Here is a 21286-nt window from a genome sequence, read left to right on the forward strand (position 1 = left end):
CCTCCTCAACTATGATTCCCAATCTCCCCCACCACACACGCATCCACACCTGTTACTTCTCAGGATGCCGAATAGGTCTCTCATTGTCTGTCGCTTTTGGGGATTGAGAGTGGAATCCCGGAATGCCTGTGAGGGAAAAGAGATGGCAGGTACCACTCCGTTAAGCTTTCCTGTGGACGGTATGTATGAAGCTGTGTATGTTTTGGTAGGTGGCAGAAATGCAGAATTAAAGATTTCAAGAGGGACTAGCTGTCCCTGGAAGGATTCTCTTCCATTGTGGAATATTGTAATCACAAAAGGACAACCCAATTTTACAATGGACAAATGGCTTAAATAGATATTTCTACAAAGATGTACAAATGGGTAATGAGCATATGAAAAGAAGCCCAACCATCACATTAGTCATTAAGGAAATGAAATAAAAACCATATTGACTGACCAGGAGCATGGCCTAGTGGTAGAGTGCTTGCCCAGCATACACGAAGCCCTGGGTTCAATTCCTTGGTACCACATACACAGAAAAAGCCAGAAGTGGTGCTATGGCTCAACTGGTTGAGTGCTAGCCTTGAGAAAGCCCAAAGACAGTGCTCAAACCCTGAGTTCAAGCCCCAGGACTGGCAAAACAAACAAACAAAAACAAATGAAAAACCACATTGAAATAGCATTGCTGGGCACTGGTAGCTCATGCCTGTAATCCTAGCTACTCAAGAGGCTGAGATCTAATGATTGTAGTTTGAATCCGTCTGAGCAGGAAACTGTGAGACTCTTATCACCAGTAAACTACTCAGAACAAGCTGGAAGTGGTTCAGTTGCTTAAGTGGTAGAGTGCTAGCCTTGAGCTCAGGCCCAGAGTTCAAGCCCCAGAATGAGAGAGAGAGAGAGAAAGAGAGAGAGAGAGAGAGAGAGAGAAGAGAGAGAGAGAGAGAGAGAGAGAGAGAGAGAGAGAGAGAGAGAGAGAGAGAGAGGGGCAGAGACGGAGGAAGAAGAAAAAGGAAACTTCACTTCACACTCATTGACTTGGCTTTTATTTTTTAAACGAGCCTAGCATTAAAGCCTACAATTAAACTTTCAAACAACACACCTCCCTCCAGGGGAAAATAATGACGAACTCAGGATGTGGAGGCATTGGAACTCTTGTGTATTACATGGTGATGTAAGATGGTTCTGCCACTGTGGAAAATAATTCAGTGGTTTCTCCAAAAACTACCCCATGGTCCAGCAATTCCATGCCCAGGTGACTAACCACAGAATTCAAAGCAGGGATCAAATGAGTACAAGTATATGCGTGTTCACAATTGAGCCAGTCACAATAACCCACAGGCAGAAGCAGCCCAAATGTTAATCAGCAAATGATCCGAACCAACAAAATATGCTATATCCTTTTAATAGAATAGTACTCAACCCTGGAAAGGAATGAAGTACTGCTTATTTGTTCTACAAAGCTGATAAGCCCTCGAAACTCTCAAAGTGAGGCAGACACATTGTATAATTCGATTTATGTAACGTATCCAAAGCAGGTAAATCCACAGAGTAAGAACACAAACTAATGGCTCAGGAGCAGGAAGAACCTATCGCTTCATGGGTACAGATTTCTTTTCTGGTGATGAAAGGTTCTGGAATTACATAGATGTAAAGATTGTACAACTTCATTAACGTAGTGATTGCCACTGGACTAGTCAATTTTTGGTGTGTACTAGTACCAGGGCTTGAACTCAGAGCCTGTGTGCTGGCACCTACTTTTTTCACTCAAGTTTAGTGTTATACCACTTGAGCTTCGGGTCCATTTTTGCCTTTTTGGCAATTAGTTGGAAATTCATTAAATGGAAAGTCTCATGGACTTTCCTGCCAGAGACGACATCAAACCATGACCCGTAGATCTCAGCCTTTTGAGCAGCTAGGAATCTCTGGCTTGCCCTGGTCAATTTTAAATGTGGGTCTTATGATAGAAAAAAATAAGAACTATTTCAAGTAGTACAAAAAGTCTATATAGCACTCTATCAAGCAGACACATACTTATTGCTTAACTTTACCAAAGCTTAATATTTTCTCTCTTGATATTAAGGAAATAAAGCTAGCCAGATGTGCTCTGAACCTAAATAGGTATCTTGTCTTGGCTGAACACAATGTTCTTAGGTAACCACATTGAACTATAAGCAAGGCATTGAGCTATGTTTTCACACTTTATAAGAATTGTATCATGCTACACACATCCCTTATAATAAGACATTTTTATACACATTGACAGTGTATCTGTTGATGGACGGACACATTGGCCATTTCTCATTTATTACTGTTAGCCTTTGCAGTATTGCCAAGAACATTCTTGGAATTGCTTATGCAAAAGTCTCCCTGAATACCTGGAAGATTTGGTTTGCAAGGTCACAGGGCAGGCAGACATATCTCTGTTTACCCAGCTGTCACCATGTTGCAGCACCTATGAATTATTCTGATGGATACATCCCAACATCAGATTTCTATTAAAAAAAAAAGCTAATAGGGTTGAATTAAGCCCAGAACCTCCAGCTGCTCAGGTCCTGCCCAAGACGGAGCCTCATTTGCTACATATTTATAAAACTAGTGCCCCACCCCACCCCCAAATTGTATAACTAAGCTTCAGGCTACACCTGGACCTTCTCTGTCTCCTATCACCAGTGAATGAAAGTTCCTGTTGTTCCTCATTCTTTCTACACTTGCATGGCATCAGACTTTGTAATTTTCTGCTCATCCAACGGGTGTGAAATGCTTGATTGTTTTTTAATTCTGTAGTGCATCGAGTTGATGATGACTCATGATTGAGTTTCCTATGCCTGACTTCCCAGTAAGAGGTACACAATCCAGGGCACACATTCCCTGGCCCACCCCACTTCCACAGCAGGGGAGAAAGCCCATTGGAACTGTTCTTACAGGTAGGGCCTGGCAACCTCATCCTGGTACTGAGCCCCATCCTAGAGCTCCCATTCTCAGAGAGCTACGGGGTCCTCACCAGAAGTGGAAAGCAGGGCAGGCCTAGTTAAGCAGTGTGACCCCAGCTTTCTACATAGCCTTATGCCTATAAGCAGTGGAATCACAGATGCACCACTATTGGGTCCAATACTCTTCCTGGAGATTTCAGTCAGGACTGTGCTTTTGTCCTCTTTCCCTGAAATGAAGGGAAAGCCCTCACCCAATGGAGAACTTTTTTCCTTTCAGACCCATAATGCCTCCTAAGCCAGGGACTTCCTGACATCCAGGCAACTGTTACCAGGAAGGGGGCAAAGAAGAATGCTTTGTGTCTGGAGATGGTGGCCAAGGCATCCAGAGTCAATGTCTCCTATGAAAAAACCTCACACTCTTTCGGTGAGGGTGAGGGTCTGCACAGTGAACTTTTTCTGACACCAGAAAGAATCAGACGGACAGACAGCCCTGTCCATCTGGCAACCCTTGGAAGACTTGAGTCCCTTCTCTTCCCCAGGGAATGAGGAGGCATTTCAGAGCCGCTGGGAAGCCCCTTTCTTGTCAAAACTATACCCTTGCCAAGTGCTGGTGGCTTACGTTTATAATCCTAGCTACTTAGGAGATGGGGACCTGAGGTTCAAGGTCAAACTGGACAGAAAAGTTTGCTAGGCCCCATCTCCAAATAACCAGCAAAAGGCTGGACTGGAGGCATAACTCAGTGATAGAATGCCAGTCGTGGGAGCAAGCAAAGCCAGCAAGAGCATGAGGCTCTGAGATCAAGTCTGATCACTTGGTATTGGTAGGTACACACACACACACACACACACACACACACACACACACACACACACACACACACACACTTTCAAGAGTCCACAGTTGATAAGCACTGAGTTACATGGCCATCTATGAACCAGGCTATCCCTAGACTCTTTAATGAGGAGAGAGAATAGTGGGACATATCTAAATGAGAGGCTGGGTCCACGAGTCTGGTATCCTGAGGTCCTCATGGGTGCAGGGTGCAGACTCTTTCTGTTTCCATGTGGCTCCAGCCAAGAATCTTCTGTGTCATCCCCTGTTAGCTATAGAGGCCCCAGGCGGGGCTGGCCTTTCCTAGGTGTGCTCTACTTGTGTTGGGGACACTCCCCCGGAGCTGCTAAGAGAGACACACAGCCAGTCTCTGCTGGGGCCTTTGCCCTCCCTCCTCTCCTCTGGTCTAAAGGAAGAATTGTGAGTGGAGGGTGGGGAGGATTTTTGGCTTTGAGAAGTGACTTTTCCAGTTTGTCAAGAGCCAGTAGCCTGCTTTGATCCAGAATCGTGACTTGGGGCTGCCCTCTGAAAACTAAGGTGACCCCCTACAGGACTGTTGTACAGGACCATCACCACTGGTGTCTTTTCTGAAAGATTATCTTTAAGCATCAGTCACCATCTCATGGGAGTGGGGAAGGGGTGCCAGGAAGGGACCAAGGCTCCCTCTGCTCCCTGCCCACCCCCCAGCTTTCAGGAATGAGAGGGCTTGGGGTGCTGCTGTTGGGGATTGAGCTCTGGTCTCACCATGTGGCTGTTTGTACTCACACCCACACCACCAGCTGAGCAAATGGAGAGGGCTCAGTGCTGCTGCCAGGCCTGGCTAGTTCTGCACAGCCAGAGGAAGCTCTGGGCAGGACACACTCCCTGAGAGAAAGGGTTGAGCTGTGCATGCGTCTCTGGGGCAGCCAGCTTTCAACCAGCTGGGGGCGAGGGATGAGCTGCTCACAGATTCAAAGCTGGGCCCCAGCTTTCTGGCCTGAGGGTCTGTTTCCGTCTAGGGTGGCAAACAGCTATTTCTGGTCATGATATTTGGGACCCAGTGGCAGGCAGCACTATGGGAAAGTATGGCAGCAGGTTCTAAATTGTTCTTAGGGTTGTGGAGCAGAGAGCCGGTCTCTGGTTGTCACTAATACACATCATCTTCTATGTTTGGGTTGGGAGGTGTGGTTTCTTGTTAGCACCGTTTCCAGGCTAATAAATGTGTCAGTCTTGATTCCCTGCCACTGTCACTTACTTTCTATAGAGTAATAAGGTACAGGAACACACACACACACACACACATACACACACACACCAAGTATGGCATTGTTGTAGCACACCAAGATCCTGGAGTCTGAGAAAATCATGTAGGAAATGACAGAAAAGCCTTATCAGCAAGTATGATACATAGACTCACACAGCCATGACCCAGAGAGACACAACCAGCCAGTTGCCGCTGAGCTGAAATTCCAGGCTGGAACCTCATATTCCCACAAGATCACTGGACAATTAGGTGCTAGGAAGAGGGGGTCACTGTATAAAGCCTGGCTCAACTTCCAAGAAGGACCCCTGATGGCCAGAATTGGCTTTCCTGGGCAGGACACTCTAGGAAAGAACCAAAATTGACATTCTTGACCCACCTTCTGGAGATAAGAACCTGTGGCCCTCCGTGTTTGATCCTTTGCTTGTTATTGGGTTACAAACACACGTTTTGCTATGTGTTTTTCCTCTAAAGGTAGGAGCTTATTGACATTTGTCCCAGTGAAAGGAGAGACAGAAGCCACCTCCCATGCTACCTCCTCAAGCATTTCCCTTCCTCTCCACACCACAGGACAGCTCATGAGGACCAAGGGGCAATTCTCCACTTTCCTCTCTCCTAGGTGTTGATATTACTATGGCCATTGCAAAAGCCATAGAGCTGATTTCATGATAATAAACTTTTCATGGGACCCCATGGGTATCTGCCCCCCCCGCCCCCGTAGTGTCCCTGATGTTGGTTCTGAAGCCAACTTGTCACTAGACAGCTATGGGAATGAAAACTGTCAGCAATAACTTAGCTTGAGCGCCATTAAGGGGAATACCTTTGCAAACCTGATTGCAGTGAGGATTAAGCCAGTATAAACCAGTCATGCATAGCTTAAGGATGGAGATACTTCTGCAGAAAACACCCTTGGGCAATTTCCTCTTCGTGTGAACCATGCATTTGTTTAGACTGAGAAACCCACAGAGACAGTTACTGTGCCACCAGGTAACATAATCACATGGGAACCATTAATATACATAATCTGACATCGATCAAGACAATACATAATGAACACAGAGTTTTTAAAGCAACACAGCATAGTCACCGATCAATAACTATTAGATATACTTATTAATCAACTAACAATTGAAATACCTGCTCTGAAACCAACAGGCCATCCAGTACCCATAGCGGATAGTCTGAAGGGTCTTCTTACCCCTCATCACCTTTGATGTTGGTGCTATTCTATGCCCTTCTTGGGACAAGTGTGCAAGGCAGGCAGGAGTGAGACCTGGGGCTAGGCACAGTTACCATATCCTGCACAGACAGCACTGCCCAGAAGACTTCCCCATGGCTCTTCTCATATCAAGAACAAATAACTGAGCTTGGAAGCTCAGCTGCCTCTGACCAGCCTGACAGTGGCCGGGGAGAAGAGGGTGTGGCGACAGCACGATCCAGCCTTCTGCCCTAGAGATTGGGCACTGCCCCAGCTGCTCTCTGGGCCACTTAGCCAGTCTGGTGCCAGAACGGGTAGGGAAAGCTTTGTGGATTCTGAATGTGACCCAAATTGCCAGTTCTACCTGCAGGCATGAGAATCAAGTCACTGGGGGGGGCCCATAATCAGCCTTCCCAATTAATTTGTCCTGAGTGACAATGTAGTCACAGTCTAGAAGGTTTCAGGCACAGGGGTGTCCTTGCCCTCCCAAGCCTCCTTTTCATCCTGTAGATGTGTACTAGCAGGCCAGACAGTCGGGGGTCTAACAGAAGCTTGTGGGTCTTAGGACCCTGCAAAAAATGAAACGAAACGAAACAGCCAGCCCTAGAACTTGCTGGAGTTCAGTATACTAGGGCCTGTGGAATGCTCCATTGTTGACAGTGGGCAAGCTTTCCTGTCCCCTTCACCTAGAAACCCACCTTGATGGCACTCTTCCCTGGCACTCAGCAAGTCTTTTCTCGTGGAATATCTCCTGCTTATACCCTGTTTGTGTTCCTGTCTACCAAAAATGACTAGGCATTCTGGAACAGTCTCAGGAGAGGTGCTAGCCTATGCTGGCTCCCCTGGCTAATGTTTATGGATCACAAGATGGTATCGTGCCTGAAAGGCAGAAAGAGGAGAAATTGAGCAGGGCCACCAATTCCCAAGAGGGAGGTCCCTGGCCCCCTGGGGAGAAACACCTAGCCCAGGGTCAGGACAAGGGATGCCAGGGCTAGATGGGGCATGTCCTGGCTGTTCGCAGGTATACACCTGTTTCCTTTGCGGGTGCTCACCACATTGTTAATCTACTTGGTGACTCCTGTCAATCTCTTTTTTATTGTCTCCCATTAGAGCCACTTGTTTCTGATCTGGGGTTTCTATGGACTTTTCTTTTTAAGGTGGCTTTCCTGTTCTTTGTTCTGTTTGGTGTGTGTGTGTGTGTGCGCGCGCGCGGGTGCGCGCGCGTGTGTGTTTTCACGGAAACTCCTTGTTTCTGTTTATCTTGTTGAATGAAGTCAAAGGGTGTGGGTGTGGTAAGCAGAATTTTCCATTCAAATGAGAACATGCCTGTTGGGAAGTCCCTGAGTGGATCTGAAAGGAGTATTTTTGGTTTATCCTGGTTGAGGGAGAGTGACCAAGCCAATCACCAATACTCTATGCCTGGGACCCGCACTGGAGAGACTGGAGAAGGGGATTCCAGTCCTTGATATTAACGTTACCCTGCTAATGTCAACTACAGACCTGAACTCGGCCCCTACCTCTTAAGATCTCAGCTTTCTACTTCCCCTTAATATAAACTTATCCAAGGTCCCCTAGCTCCAGTTCTTCCTCAGAGTGAATCAAATGATTTCATTGCCTAGACCTCCCTAGGAGAGACATTGGTATGCTAAGTCCCCCTGGAAACAGGAAACCAGGAGGAGAGAGCCTCAGAGTGGTCCCTTGAACACTGCTTATGTTCACTTGGGGGGTAGCCCCAGAAATTGGGATCCCAATGAGCTGCCTTTTGAGGTGCAGGGGGGAGGGAGGCCTCCATACAGGGAATCCCCTGACTCCCCCACCTAGCTTCCTCCCCATGATGGAGCATCTATATAAGGGACCCTGGGGAAATGACTAAAGTTTTGCCCAGTCCTTTTCTGGTCACTGCTGAAAGCCTGATACTGCCAGACCTGACTCAGTTCTTAGTGACCCCAGAGCCACTCTAGTGTGGGACAAAACTGAAAAAAAAAAAAAAGAGGAGAGGGAGGAAGAGCTGGGCACTGTCCATTGGTATATGTCTTAGAATAAGGCCATTCTCCCTGCGTGTGCCTGTCCCTGGTGCAGGCCACGGTCATTCTCTAAACTTACAGAATGCATGAGCAAGTGAGCAGACAGGAGCTGACTGGACAGAAGCTAATGCTCTCCAGACCCGAGAGGTGGGGCTTCCACACAGCTAGAGAAGCCCTGGGTTTAATTCCATCCCTCGCAGCCTCTCAAAAGTGACAGTTTCCTTCAAGACTTACTTTTCAAAGGCAGAGCCATGTAATCTTAGGACGGCTTCAGTATTTCCCGACCTCCCTCTCTGGGCATGGCATTCCCTCATGCCCTTGTGCTTGTTCTCTTATTGTCACCCTGGCACCAGAGCTATCGCCCTAGGTGCAATGTTCTTCCTTGGCAGGAGCTCATGCTACACCTGCCTCCACACACATGAGACAAGCACAGGCACATGTGTATACAGGTGTATATGCACATGTATATGTATACATACACACAGGCATGTGTGCGCATACACAAACACATGCCCACATGTGTATCACACACACACACACACACACACACACACACACACAGAGGAGGAAAATGTCCCCTGCCCTCTATCTGACTCACAGAAGGATTATTTTTCAGTGAATCCACCCACAGAGCTGGGCAAAGCCTGCCAGCCTCTGCTGGAGCACATGTGATTAGATGGTGAACTCACCTCTACCAAATGTCCTGACATTGAAATAACCCTCCAGTGCTGAACTAGGTCAATGAATGAGTGCATTGCCAACAGCAAGAGTTGAAAGTGTGGTTCCTGGTGCCCTCAGAAGAGCATACCAGTGGGCACAGATTGCTCACTCATTCCCTCAGCTGCCTGGGGTACCTTCCTGTGCACCTTTATCCTAGCAAAGCCATCTTCCGGACCTTGGCTGCTTAACCAACTTGGCAGCATAAATCAGCATGGCCCCTTACTTTTCAAGAAGAAGCGGGGCACTGGTGGCTCACACCTGTAATCCTAGCTACTCTGGAGGCTGAGATCTGAAAGTTGCTGAGACTCTTACCTCCAGTGAACCACCAAAATGCCAGAAAAGGAGCTGTGACTCAAAGTGGTAGGGGCAGAGCTCAGGCCCTGAGTTCAAGCCCCAGGACACACACACACACACACACACACACACACACACACACACACACCCCACAAGATGAAAACCTCTGGTCTGCAGTTGGCTCTTGGAGAAGCTGTAGGGAGTTCCAGTACAGAGCTGAGGGGTCATAGCTCTAAGATTAGGGTGGAACACACTGAGTAGGAGTCCTCTTTGGCTCACATTTTGACAGAGTTTCTGCTGTGGGGACATTGACAGAGAACAATAGAGCCCCAGGAAAATATCCCGAGAATTTGAGCAAGTCCTTGGCATTGACTCAGTTACTGAAGTCCAGCTTCAGAAGCACTGGGCATGTGGATCAAGGGCTCTTTCAACCACACAGGGGATGGTAACTTCAGATCCATCTTGAGAATGTGCTGGAGAATTCCTTTCTTTTCTTCGATAACAGAGCTCGTTGTTGGAAGGAAGGAAGGCTTCCTCCCACCTCCACAGCCATTGTAGTTCCTTGTGCACAGGCAGACAAATTCTTTAATAAACTTTTACTTTCTGGGAGGCCACGTGTTCTCCTCTCCCCTTCCCTTTCCTCCCCTCTCCTCCCCTCTCCTCCCCTCCCCTCCTCTCCCCTCCCCTCTCCTCCCCTCTCCTCCCCTCCTCCCTCTCCCCCTCCCCCCCCCCCCCCGCCTCTGTTAGTAGTACAGCTTCATGTTCTTGCTCAACGATGAAACTCTGTCACTTGAACCATGCCTCCACTTCTGGCTTTTTACTAGTTAATTGCAGATAACAATGTTGCAAATTTGTCTGCCCAGACTGGCTTCAAACTGGTATCCTCAGGTCTTAGCTTCGTAAGTTAACCAGGGGGACAGGTGTGACCCAATAACACCGGGCAGCTCGCTCGCTCTCTCTCTCTATCTCTTTCTTTTCTTTCTTTCTTTCTTTCTTTCTTTCTTTCTTTCTTTCTTTCCTTCTTTCTTTCTCTCTCTCTCTCTCTTTCTTTCTTTCTTTCCTTCTTTCTTTCTCTCTCTCTTTCTTTCTTTCTTTCCTTCTTTCTTTCTCTCTCTCTTTCTTTCTTTCTTTCTTTCTTTCCTTCTTTCTTTCTCTCTCTCTCTTTCTTTCTTTCCTTCTTTCTCTCTCTCTCTCTCTCTCTCTCTCTCTCTCTCTCTCTCTCTCTCTCTCTCTCTCTCTCTCTTTCTTTCTGATGCTTTTGAGGTCATTGTAAAGTTCTAACTCCCAGTGCATTTGGGGGTTGGTAATTGTGTACATTTGGATCACAGGCCACTGGAGTGTGAAGAGAGAAAGGGAGAGCTGAGCACTGTGCCCAGAGTTGATCATGGCCGCCCCTCTCGATGCCTTGTTAATACATACATGAGCAAGTGAAGGAAGCCCTGGCTTTGATATCGGGTGAAGTCCTCTGGCAGCTCACTTGGTCCTGTGAGGCAGCCGTTTGGACAAACAGCGTGACTCAGGCCAGGTGCCCGCTTCCTAACTATATCACTATTTCCAAATAAGGGAATAGAAAGATTAGATAATTTGCGGAGGGACAGCTAGAAGCCCCACTGATACATAGCCGTGCTGCCATTCAGACTTGCTCAGCGTTAGCCCTGCCTCATCTACCCGAAGTCTACTCACTTACCCACAAAGCAAGTTACCTCACAAAGACAAATGGACAAGAAAAAACTTATTTGGGTCCTTATGAAAGTTCCTTCCAAGACTTTGGGGGGGGGGAGAGAAAGGAGGGGGAGAATGCTAATGACCTCAGGGCCTGGGCACTGTCCCTTTACTTTTTCACTCAAAGCTGGAACTCTACCACTGGAGCCTCAGCACCACTTCCAGCTTTTTTCTATGTACCTGGTACCAAGGAATTGAACCCGGGTCTTCATGCATGCTAGGCAAGCACTCTACTACTAGGCCAACCTCTCAGCTCTCGAAGCTACTTTTGCAAAGGGAAATGCTCGAACCCTCACCTCTGCCCTTGCTCTTGACAAATATTTGGCCAGTAGGGTTTTGCAGACAGGCTGGAGTGGACTTGGACTTGCTCACTGCCCAGGGGTGCCTTATCTCCTGGGCGTGGGGATGGTACTCACTCTCCTGTTTGCTCTCTCTACACTTAGTGGACAGAGGTGGAACTGGATTTGGCTCCCATGATTCACACTGAATCTCAGCTTTTCACTATTCACCCTTCCTCAGGCCCATTTCCTACCTACCCTGGCCCCAGTCTCATGCCCAGCTCCCCACTCATCTGAAGCCCTCACGGCTGCCTCAGCTTCCTCTGGGCTTGACCTATACTCTGTCTTTCCCTTGGAGAACCACTTTGATCTTTGAACCAGTAAGTTCACCTCTCCCTTTTAAGACTCGATTGAGACAAAACCCAGTCTCATAGGCCAGGTGCATTGGCTCACGCCTGTAATCCTAGCTACTCAGGAGGCTGAGATCTGAGGATCAGAGTTCAAAGCGAGCCCAGGCACAAAAAGACCTGAGACTCTTAGCTCCAATTAACCTCTAGAAAGTGGGAAATGGGGCTTGGCTCAAGGGTAGGGTGGTAGCCATGAGCTGAAGAGCTCAGGGACAGTGCCCAGGCCAAGTTCAAGCCCCAGGACCCACCAAAAAAAAAAAAGTCTCATGGACTTTTCTGTGTGGGCTGGCTTCAAACCTTGATCCTCCACTCTCAGCCATCTGAGTAGCTAGAATACAGGACTGAGTCACCAGCACCCAGAAATCAACTTCCTTTTCCCAGTTGTCCCTCAGTATCCTCAAGATATTGGTTCAAGACCCAGGGGGTACCAAGTCCTGTGTAAAATAGTATTATTTGCGTAAAGCCTACACACATCCTCCCATAAACTTTAAATCATATAATTGAATATAGGTAAATGCTTTGCAAATCGTTGTTATACCAGATTGTTAGGGAATAATGACAAAAATATATAGCATGTTTGGGCGCATGCGCTGTAGGGTGTTGGGGCTCTGTGGTGCAGGCACCAAGAAGCCGGATGTGTAGAGAACCAAGCTTTCCCTGGCTCCAGCTGTCATGGTGTCCGGTACCAGTGAGCCACTGCGGTGGAATCTCATCTCAGTGCAGGCAGGAGCAAAGGGCCTCCCTTCGGCCTGGTCTGTGTTTCCCTCATCCCCTTTCCGCTCCCAAGCTTGCTCTGCACTCTCATCAGTTGCCGCCTAGATGTTGCCCTGTCCTGTATTCCATCCCCTGGCCAGTTCTGGGCACAGTGCTAGAGGCACCACTGCCCAGCTCCCAGGAGCAGGACTCTGGTTTGTAACGAGTTCACCTGCCTATGGATGTCACCTGCACACCATGTGTCCTGTAGAACTGGCTCCTGGGACAAATGGGGACTGTGGCATCTTGGGACTGCACCCCACAGTGGAGGAGTCAGATTGGACGCATGAGCACTGTGATGGTAGAGATTTTCAAAGGACTCATCTGGAAGACCCGACACTAAATGAAAGAAATGAATTACAAAAAAAATCCTTCTATTCTCTGACTCTACTCTATGGTAGGTGGAAGCAGGGAAGTGGATAGAAACCACCAGTAAAGTTCCCTGATTGCCTAGGGAACCACAGGGATACCACGGGTGAGCAATGGCTTGTGACCCGGAGTTTCCTTGGAGGTAATGAAGCATTTATGGTGATGGATATGTCTATCCGGGACTGTATTAACACCCATGAAGGTGTACTTCAATGGGAGAAATGATTCAGTTTGTGATTACATTTTATTGAGGTAGAGAGAGATCTCCCAACTATCTCACTATTAAACTTGCTACGACAGATAAATTATGCAAGGAAAAAAGCCAGCCTAGCCAAGTGCCAGTGGCTCACACCTATAATCCTAGCTACTCAGAAGACTGAGATCGGATGCTCACACTTCAGTGCCAACCCAGGCTGGAAAGTCCATGTGAGACTCTTACATTTCACGTGCTACAGGAAGAAGAAGAAGAAGAAGAAGAAGAAGAAGAAGAAGAAGAAGAAGAAGAAGAAGAAGAAGAAGAAGAAGAAGAAGAAGAAGGAAAGAAAGAAAGAAAGAAAGAAGAGGAAGAAGAGGAAGAAGAGGGAGGGGGAGGGGGAGGGGGAGGGGGGAGGAGCAGCAACAGGAAGTGGAGCTGTGGCTCAAGTGGTAGAGAACTAACCCTGAGCAAAATAAACTCAAGGACAGCAAGGACACCCATGACCTGAGTCAAGCCCCAGGACCTGTGTGCAGGTGCATGCATGCACAAGTCATCCTAATTGTTTGAAGGGCCTATTTACAAGGTGACACACTCAAAGTATCCTGGGGCCAGCCAAGGGTTGGGTTGGCACACAGAATGGCTTTTGTTCTCAAGACAACTGGGGTTTCAACTGGAGACTCCATGAGTCTGCATGACTGTGTGTGTGTGTGTGTGTGTGTGTGTGTGTGTGTGTGAGTCACACAGAGAAAGATGTATATAGAGAACAAATGTGTTTTTCTGGAATCTGGTAAAAAAAATTTTTTAATGTGCCAATACTGGGTCTTGAATTCAGAGCTTTGCACTCTCATTTGGCTTTTTCACTCAAGCTGGCACTCTACCATGCGAGACACACCTCCACTTCTGCCTTTTTGCTGGTAAGAGTCTCATAGAATTTTCTGCTCAAGCTAGCTTGAACTGCAATCCTCACATCTTAGCCTCCTGAGTGGCTATGATTACAGTTGTGAGCTACCAGCATCCAGCTGATCTAAGAATATTTATTTAATCAATTTACTTCCACTTTTATAAGACATACAGTGGCCTGCTGATCCACATGCCTTCAAGATCCATCACTGGGGAGCGTTTTCTAGTCAGAGATATCACAGCTAGTTTACTCAGCCCAATTTGCTTTTGATGAATCCAAAATATAAATAAGTTGCACTGATTTTTCTACCTTAAATGTGACTTTCTCCTGATGCTTCCTAGCCATGAAGCTCAGAAAACACCTATGTTTTACTTGCAGGTGTGTCCAGGGATATGAGTTTCAGGTACCTTTTGAGTTTTCACCATGGAGGACCTGGGGCTGGGAGCCCAGCCTCAGCTCTACATACTCAGAAAACAGTGTTCACTGCCACAATATTGTCAAGAACTCTACTTGCAGAGTCATTTCTATACAGGTCCCTGCCCATTCTGTATCTGGGTGGAGGCAAGGAGATGAAGTTGAACTGATTTCCTAGTGGGATCAAGAAGGAATAGAGAGGGACCAGGCACACGGCCTAGTAGTAGAGTGCCGTCTTAGCATGTACGAAGCCCTGGGTTTGATTCCTCAGCACCACATACATAGAAAAGGATGGAGGTGGTGCTGTAGCTCAAGTGGTAGAGCCCTAGCCTTAAGAAAGCCCAAGGACAGTGCTCAGGCCCTGAGTTCAAGCCCCAGGACTGGTAAAAAAAAAATAAATGGCACTAATGTAGTGTGGCTAATTTGGTTTGGTCAGTAAAAGGCAGAAGAATGTACTGAGATTTTATGCCAGTATTGAAGCTTGAGCTTAGAGGCTGGCTCTGTCCATTCATTTTTTTCATTCAAGGCTCATCACACTCGACCTCTTGAGCCACAGATTCTCTTCCATCTTCTTCTTCTTCTTTTTCTTTTTGCCAGTTTGGGTTTGAACTCACTTTGTGGCCCAGGTGGTCATTGAAACTTGCCATTTTCCTATACTTACCTCCCGGGTGCTGCGATTATAGATAGGCATGTGCCATCATGCTAGGCTGGATGTTACCATTTCATAAAAGAAAGAATATTTTAATAGCAATGCAAGGGGGAAGGAAAGAATCTCAGGATAGAACTAGGATAAAACTAGATGATGAAAGTTCTTTTTTGGACCGATATGTTGCATGCCTCAGTTCCCCCTTCTGACAAATGGGTCCATCCTTGACTCATGACACTGTTAGGAGAATTATCTGAGTCATGTGTTTAGTGCTTAGCATAGAAGTATGATATAATTGTAAGAAATTAAATCATATTTAAGAAATGATGGAAGCTAGGTGCTGGTGGCTGATGCTTTATAATCTTAGCTACTGGGGAGGCTAAGTTCTAAGGATCATGGTTCAAAGCCAGCCCTGACAGGCAAGTTCACAAGACTCTTATCTCCAATGAACTACTGGAAGTAGCACACTTAGGCTCAAAGTGGTAGAGAAATAGCCTTGAGCTAAAAAACTCAGAGACAGTGCCAAGGCCCCGAGTTCAAGTTCTATGACAAAGAAAGAAAGAAGGAAAGAAAGAAAGAAGGAAAGAAAGAAAGAAGAAGGAAGGAAGGAAGAAGGGAAAGAAGGAAATGAGAGAAAGCAAAACAGCAGATTTCTATCCTCAGGTCTTGGGGAAACACAGAAGAGATATTTTAGGTGAGGAACATGCGTGCCCTGATGTCTTTGCGTCCATCCTGTGTTTCGGGCACTCTGGAGCCTCGCGTGACATCTGGGGCTGGGTCCTGGGAGGCTGTCTTCTCTGCTCTGACAGTCCCCTTGTTTTCTCATCTACAGATCTTTGGGGGCCTGGTATGGATCCTAATCGCCTCCTCCCTGGTGCCCATACCCCTGGTACAGGGTTGGGTGATGTTTGTGTCTGTGTTCTGCTTCGTGGCCACCACGTCCCTGCTTGTCCTGTACATAATCGGCGCCCATGGTGGGGAGACATCCTGGGTCACTCTGGTGAGTTGGGTGCAGGATATATGATGGGGGTGGTGACATGTCCTGGGAGGCCAGCTTCTCTAGAGCTGGAGGGAGGCCACCTTAACACGTCTTCTAGCACATTCCAAGGCTTAGCAACCCAGTCTCATCTCAGACTCCTGCCCAGCAATCCAGGACTCCCAGCAATAGTGCGGCCAGCAGGTGGTGGGCAGGCATCCTTGGCACCTCAGTTATCCAGCAGAATTGTTTTCATCTTGGGGGACTGGGGTCCCAGAGAGTGGCCTGGGACTGCCTGGCTACTGCCTCCTATTGCAGGAGTGCCAGAGGATATCAGAACCAAAGTGGTTTTCCTGCTGTGTAAGTTCTGCTTTGAGGCCCTGGAAAAGGGCAACAGAAACCCTGTTAGATTCTTTCTACAAGTGGGCTGGAGCCATTTGACCTTGGCCTCTTCCTCTTAAAAGACTTCCTAGCTGGACTTTCAAACCACTTCCAAAGGTCAACCACACCAAACCTTTTTTTAGTTTCTTTTTGCTTTGAAATATATCAGGAGCCAAAATCAATAAATAAGTAGAACCACCACAAGAAAACAGGAAAACAATGGAAAGGCCTGGACCTGTCGCATCACACTCTGGACAGTTAGACTGCAACCCTGTAGTCCCCCGTCTCGGGTACAGAACCAGCGGCCTTCCTGAGCATTCCAGACATTTTTACCTATCCCATTCTAGGGCAAGCCCTGTCCTTTTCTACCCAAGTGCTCGCCTGGGACCCAAACAAGGGAAACCCATTGGTCAAATCCTCTGGGAGGCTAGGATGTCTTTTCTTCTCCATCTCTCTGACACCTTCCCTTCCTGATCTACAGGATGCAGCCTACCACTGTGTTGCTGCCATGTTTTACCTCAGTGCCTCGGTCCTGGAAGCCCTGGCCACCATCTCTATGCAGGATGGCTTCACCTTCAAGCACTACCATGAAAACATCTCTGCCGTGGTGAGTCCCTGGCTGGCCTTGTCCTGTGCTGTTGGTCCACCACAGAGGCTCCGAGGAGCCAAAGCCCACAACTGTCTCCTTCTACGTATGGTGCACTAGCTTTGGGAGGAAGTCAAACTTGCCCTTCATTTTGGAAGCAGCAAAGCCTTCTGGGAGGGGATGTCCCTAAGATTCCCAGTGCCTGGGTCTGGGTAGGCATAGAGATTCATGCCGGGCACACTGGATACAGGCAGGCATCTGAGGAGGTGATGGCTGATGAGCATTCAGCAACATGAAGGACTCTGCAGGTGATCACACCTCTCTGTGACATCAATGCTTCTGTCACACCACTTCACAGAAGGAGATGTAGGCACAGAAAGCCAGGGTAAGTTGCCAGGATTAGCAGTGTTTGGTGGGCCAAGTGTGCAGGCCAGCTGTGCTGCGGGCAGTTCATGTCCTTAGCGGTGTGGAGACGTGGATCTGAAGGTGTGGGTTAGCACGTCACGCCTGCGATGCTAGCTGCTCAGGTGGCTGAGATCTGAGGATCACAGTTTGAAGACAGGTGAGGCAGAAAAAGTCATTGAGACTCTGATCTCCAATGAACCAGCAAAAAGCCAGAAGTAGAGGTGTGGCTCAAGTAGTGCACCAGCCTTGAGGGGAAAAAAAAAAGCTAAGCAAGATCACCAGGATTTGAGTTTAAACCCCAGTACTGGTACAGAAGAGAAAAAAAAAAAAAGAAGAGTGGGTCTGGCCAGCTAGGTCTCATGCTACATGCAGCACGCCCACATACACTGAGACAGTCAGGGAGGGTTTTCTTTTTAATGAGATGAACCAGAAGGTCAGGGAGGAAGAGACTATTGTTTCCTAAGCTATTTTTCCAGAGTAGTAGCTATGTGCTCTTTTTAGAGTACTAACTCATGATACAGAATGCAGTTCCAAATGTGAGCCAGATTCAGTGGATAGGCTGTACGTGAGAACCACAGGTTTCTACCCCATGCTGATTTTTCTCCCTGAACATTTATCAACAGGCAGCATATATCCAGAGAAATGAGCACAATGAAATCCCCTTCTGGTCCTTTTGTATAATTTCTAATTATTTTGAACAACTAATTCAATTTTACCTGCCTTTGAACTTCAAATAAATAGGATTGTACTGGGTGCATTTTTCTCAATGTCTTCTTTCTCTCATCAAAATGTGTAGGATTCATTGAAGTAGATTGCTTATCCTCGTAGCTATATAATATTTCACTGTAGGATAATAACATCTATTTTGCCATTCCACATTTGATCATGTTCCTGTGTATCATAAGTGGAGTTGTCAGGGGCCAGGAACTTGGCCTAATGGTTAAAGTGCTTGCCTAGCATGCACGAAGACCCGGGTTCGATTCCTTGGTACCACATATATAGAAAAAGCCGGAAGTGGTGCTGAGGCTCAAGTGGTAGAGCTCTAGCCTTGAGAAAGTCCAAGGACAGTGCTCAGGCCCTGAGCTCAAGCCCGGGACTGGCAAAAAAAATAAAATAAAATAAGTGGAGTTGTCAGATATGAGCATGCCCAGACAGTCAGGAGTGTAGAATCAAGATTCAGAATGTTCTCCAGCAAGCAGATGTGCTGAGCCAAAATCACAAAGGTAAAATACACATGAGGTTCCTGGGAAAGCCATTGGATCAGTACTTTAGGGAGAGAAGTCATCAGCTTTCAGAATTAAATGCAGATCTTGCCCAAGCCCAGCATGTTCTTCAGACTCTAGAAATGAACATTCTAGGGAATAGAAACATTTCTAGGGAAATAAAACTTTTCTCATAAACTCTCCACCTTTAGAAGCACTCAGCATATCATGGTGTGCTCTCTGGTTTCCAGTTAGAACAACTCACTGAAGCTAATTTTCTCTCTCTTCGTTGTGGTTGGCAGAGTTTCTTCTCCAAAAAAGGACCCTAGTGCTGGTAGAAGTTCACTGAGGAAAGCTGGAGATTTCTGGAACAATCTAGAAATTTCTAGATCTTACCGTGGTGGGCAATGAATACATCAGTTTAGAGAAACAGGTTTATGAAGTCAGAACACGTCTCTGCAGGTCCTCTGCTCTGAATGACCCCCACCCTGTGTCATTCCTCAAGCTCATTTTCAAAATAAGTCTTTATTTTCTGTACCTATGGGGACTTCTGAGATGTTCTCCTGTCAAAGGGGACAGGTGGTTTTGGGGGTGCTGCTCACTCTTCTGTGACTGCTTGTTTGTAACAGGGTACTTGGGAGTTCCCAAACACAATTCTCTGAAATTTGTTATTAAGTAACTTGGTTACTCATCGCCTTGGGCCAATGAGGGTGGCGAGTCCGTCCATGCATAAGGACAGGGGAGTGTGGACAGAGCAATGACATTTTCAGGAGTCACAGAAGCGTGTCTCTCCTAACTGTTGTGTCTGAGATGGAAACTCTTCACCTCTGCCCAAGGTCACAAAACCAAGTGCAGATACTGAATTTGGGAGCGGGTATAAAGCTTTAAAGTGATCTGTCACCAAGGGTAGATGACAGGAGCCCACAGCGCCTAAGGGACACGACAGGTGAGCAGGAACTGTGTGCCGTGTTCCCAGGGCCAAAGTAGTTGGCCAATCATCTCAGAGCTTCTCAGTAAGCTTTGGCCCAAGCTGGGCTCACTTATCCCTGGAAAATTAAAAATCCTCTATTAAGCCAGGTGCTGGCTGGCTCACACCTGCAATCCTAGCTACTCAAGAGGCTGAGACAGGAGGACCAAGGTCTGAGGCCAGCCCAGGCAGGAAAGTTTGTGACTCTCATCTCCAATAAACTACTTTAAAAAAAAGTCATAAAGGGCCCGGGAGTTTGGCCTAGTGGTAGAGTGCTTGCCTAGCATGCACGAAGACACGGGTTCAATTCCTCGGTACCACATACATAGAAAAAAGCCAGAAGTGGTGCTGAGGCTCAAGTGGTAGAGCTCTAGCCTTGAGAAAGTTCAATGACAGGGCTCAGGCCCTGAGCTCAAGCCCAGGACCGGCAAACAAAAAAGTCATAAGTAGAGCTATGTCTTGAATGGTAGGGCATTTGTCTTAAAAGTGCAGAGGTAGTACCCAGGCCCTGAATTCAAACCCAAGGACTGGCACAAAAAGAAGGAAAGAAAGAAAGGAAGAAAGAAAGAAAGAAAGAAAGAAAGAAAGAAAGAAAGGAAGGAAGGAAGGAAGAAAGAAAGAAAGAAAGAAAGAAAGAAAGAAAGAAAGAAAGAAAGAAATCCTAGATTCAGATTCTGATAGGGTCTAAGGATGGCTAAGTAGCCCAGAGACCTTAAACAGAGCCACAAACCCCATGTTTCCATAACACCTAGCCCGGCTATCTGGGGACACTGGTCTTACTGGTATGGAGGAAAGAAGTTATCCATAGTCTTTTTTGGGGGGGTGGGGCGGGGAGATGCAGTTCTGGGATTTGAACTCATTGCTAGGCAGGCACTTTATCCTTAACCTCCCTTCCCAGGCCTAAGAGTGAATGTTGGTATTTTCCTAGGATGCCTTCATTGGAGGGCCCGTGTGTTAAGTCAGCTAACTCCAGTGTGACACTGTATAGTGGCAGGAAGTTCTTCCTCACACACAAAGACCAAGTGAGCAAGTCCCACTTTGGAACTCTGTACTGAAAAGACTCAGGGTGAATGCCTGGGCTCATGAGGAAAGGAGGTGTGTGGAGGGGAAGGGAAAACAGAGGTAGCTCGTCCATCATCCCCCTCCAGGACCATGCGATACAAGGACAACCCCGCCCACCCCTTCTGCTCTCCATTAATGGGTTTTCTTTGGTTGCAGGTGTTCTCCTATGTGGCCACTCTACTGTATGTGGTCCATGCAGTGTTCTCGCTAATCAGATGGAAGTCTTCCTAAAACAGCAGCACATGTGCTGGGAACCCGGATAATGTCAGCGCATCTGCCAGCACAAGTCTGTAGAACACAGACATGATGGTGGAAAAAGAAAACAACACACACACACACACACACACACACACACACACACACACACACACACACAGAGCAGCCCTTTATTTCTTGCAGGTGTGTCATGTTTACGCTCCCATATGCCTTCTTCCAGGGGTCAGGGGAGCTGGCTTTAATTTCCAGCTACTGAGCTATCCTTTTAGGGTCACTTTCTGTCTGAGGGTGGGGCTAGTGAGAGAGTTGGAGACCATGATCTGCGAAACAGATGATAACCCCAACGGATCAGATCTTCAGAGCTACCCACTGGAATTTTCTACAAGCTCCTATGAGTACTTCAACTCCTGGCCTGTTTCTAAGTCTTCATGAATATTCTGTGTGTCAAAGAGACTGAAACTCCCAACAAAAGTCTCCAGATATCCATGGTGGAAGATTATACCCTTTGAAAAACTTTATAAAGTGTCTTTATGTTCAATCATTTTTATGAAGTTGTTTGGGGAGGGGTTTTAATTCTTCAGCATT

The 21286-nt window shown here is 47.2% G+C and overlaps 1 protein-coding gene across 1 annotated transcript in view; it reads left to right on the forward strand.

Annotated features, from left to right (window-relative positions):
* Positions 1-20844, forward strand: part of Mal (mal, T cell differentiation protein (MAL blood group)) — a 24700-nt gene extending 3856 nt beyond the window's left edge. The window contains exons 2-4 of the mRNA XM_090336391.1: positions 15739-15906; positions 16745-16870; positions 20642-20844. Of these exons, the coding sequence (XP_090192517.1) occupies positions 15739-15906; positions 16745-16870; positions 20642-20716 (369 nt within the window). The 3' untranslated portion in view covers positions 20717-20844. The remainder of the gene's footprint in view (positions 1-15738; positions 15907-16744; positions 16871-20641) is intronic.
* Positions 20845-21286: the final 442 nt, after the last annotated feature.

Source organism: Megascapheus bottae, chromosome 7 (assembly GCF_031878675.1).
Source record: "Megascapheus bottae isolate mThoBot1 chromosome 7, mThoBot2.hap1, whole genome shotgun sequence".
Lineage (NCBI taxonomy): Eukaryota > Metazoa > Chordata > Mammalia > Rodentia > Geomyidae > Megascapheus > Megascapheus bottae.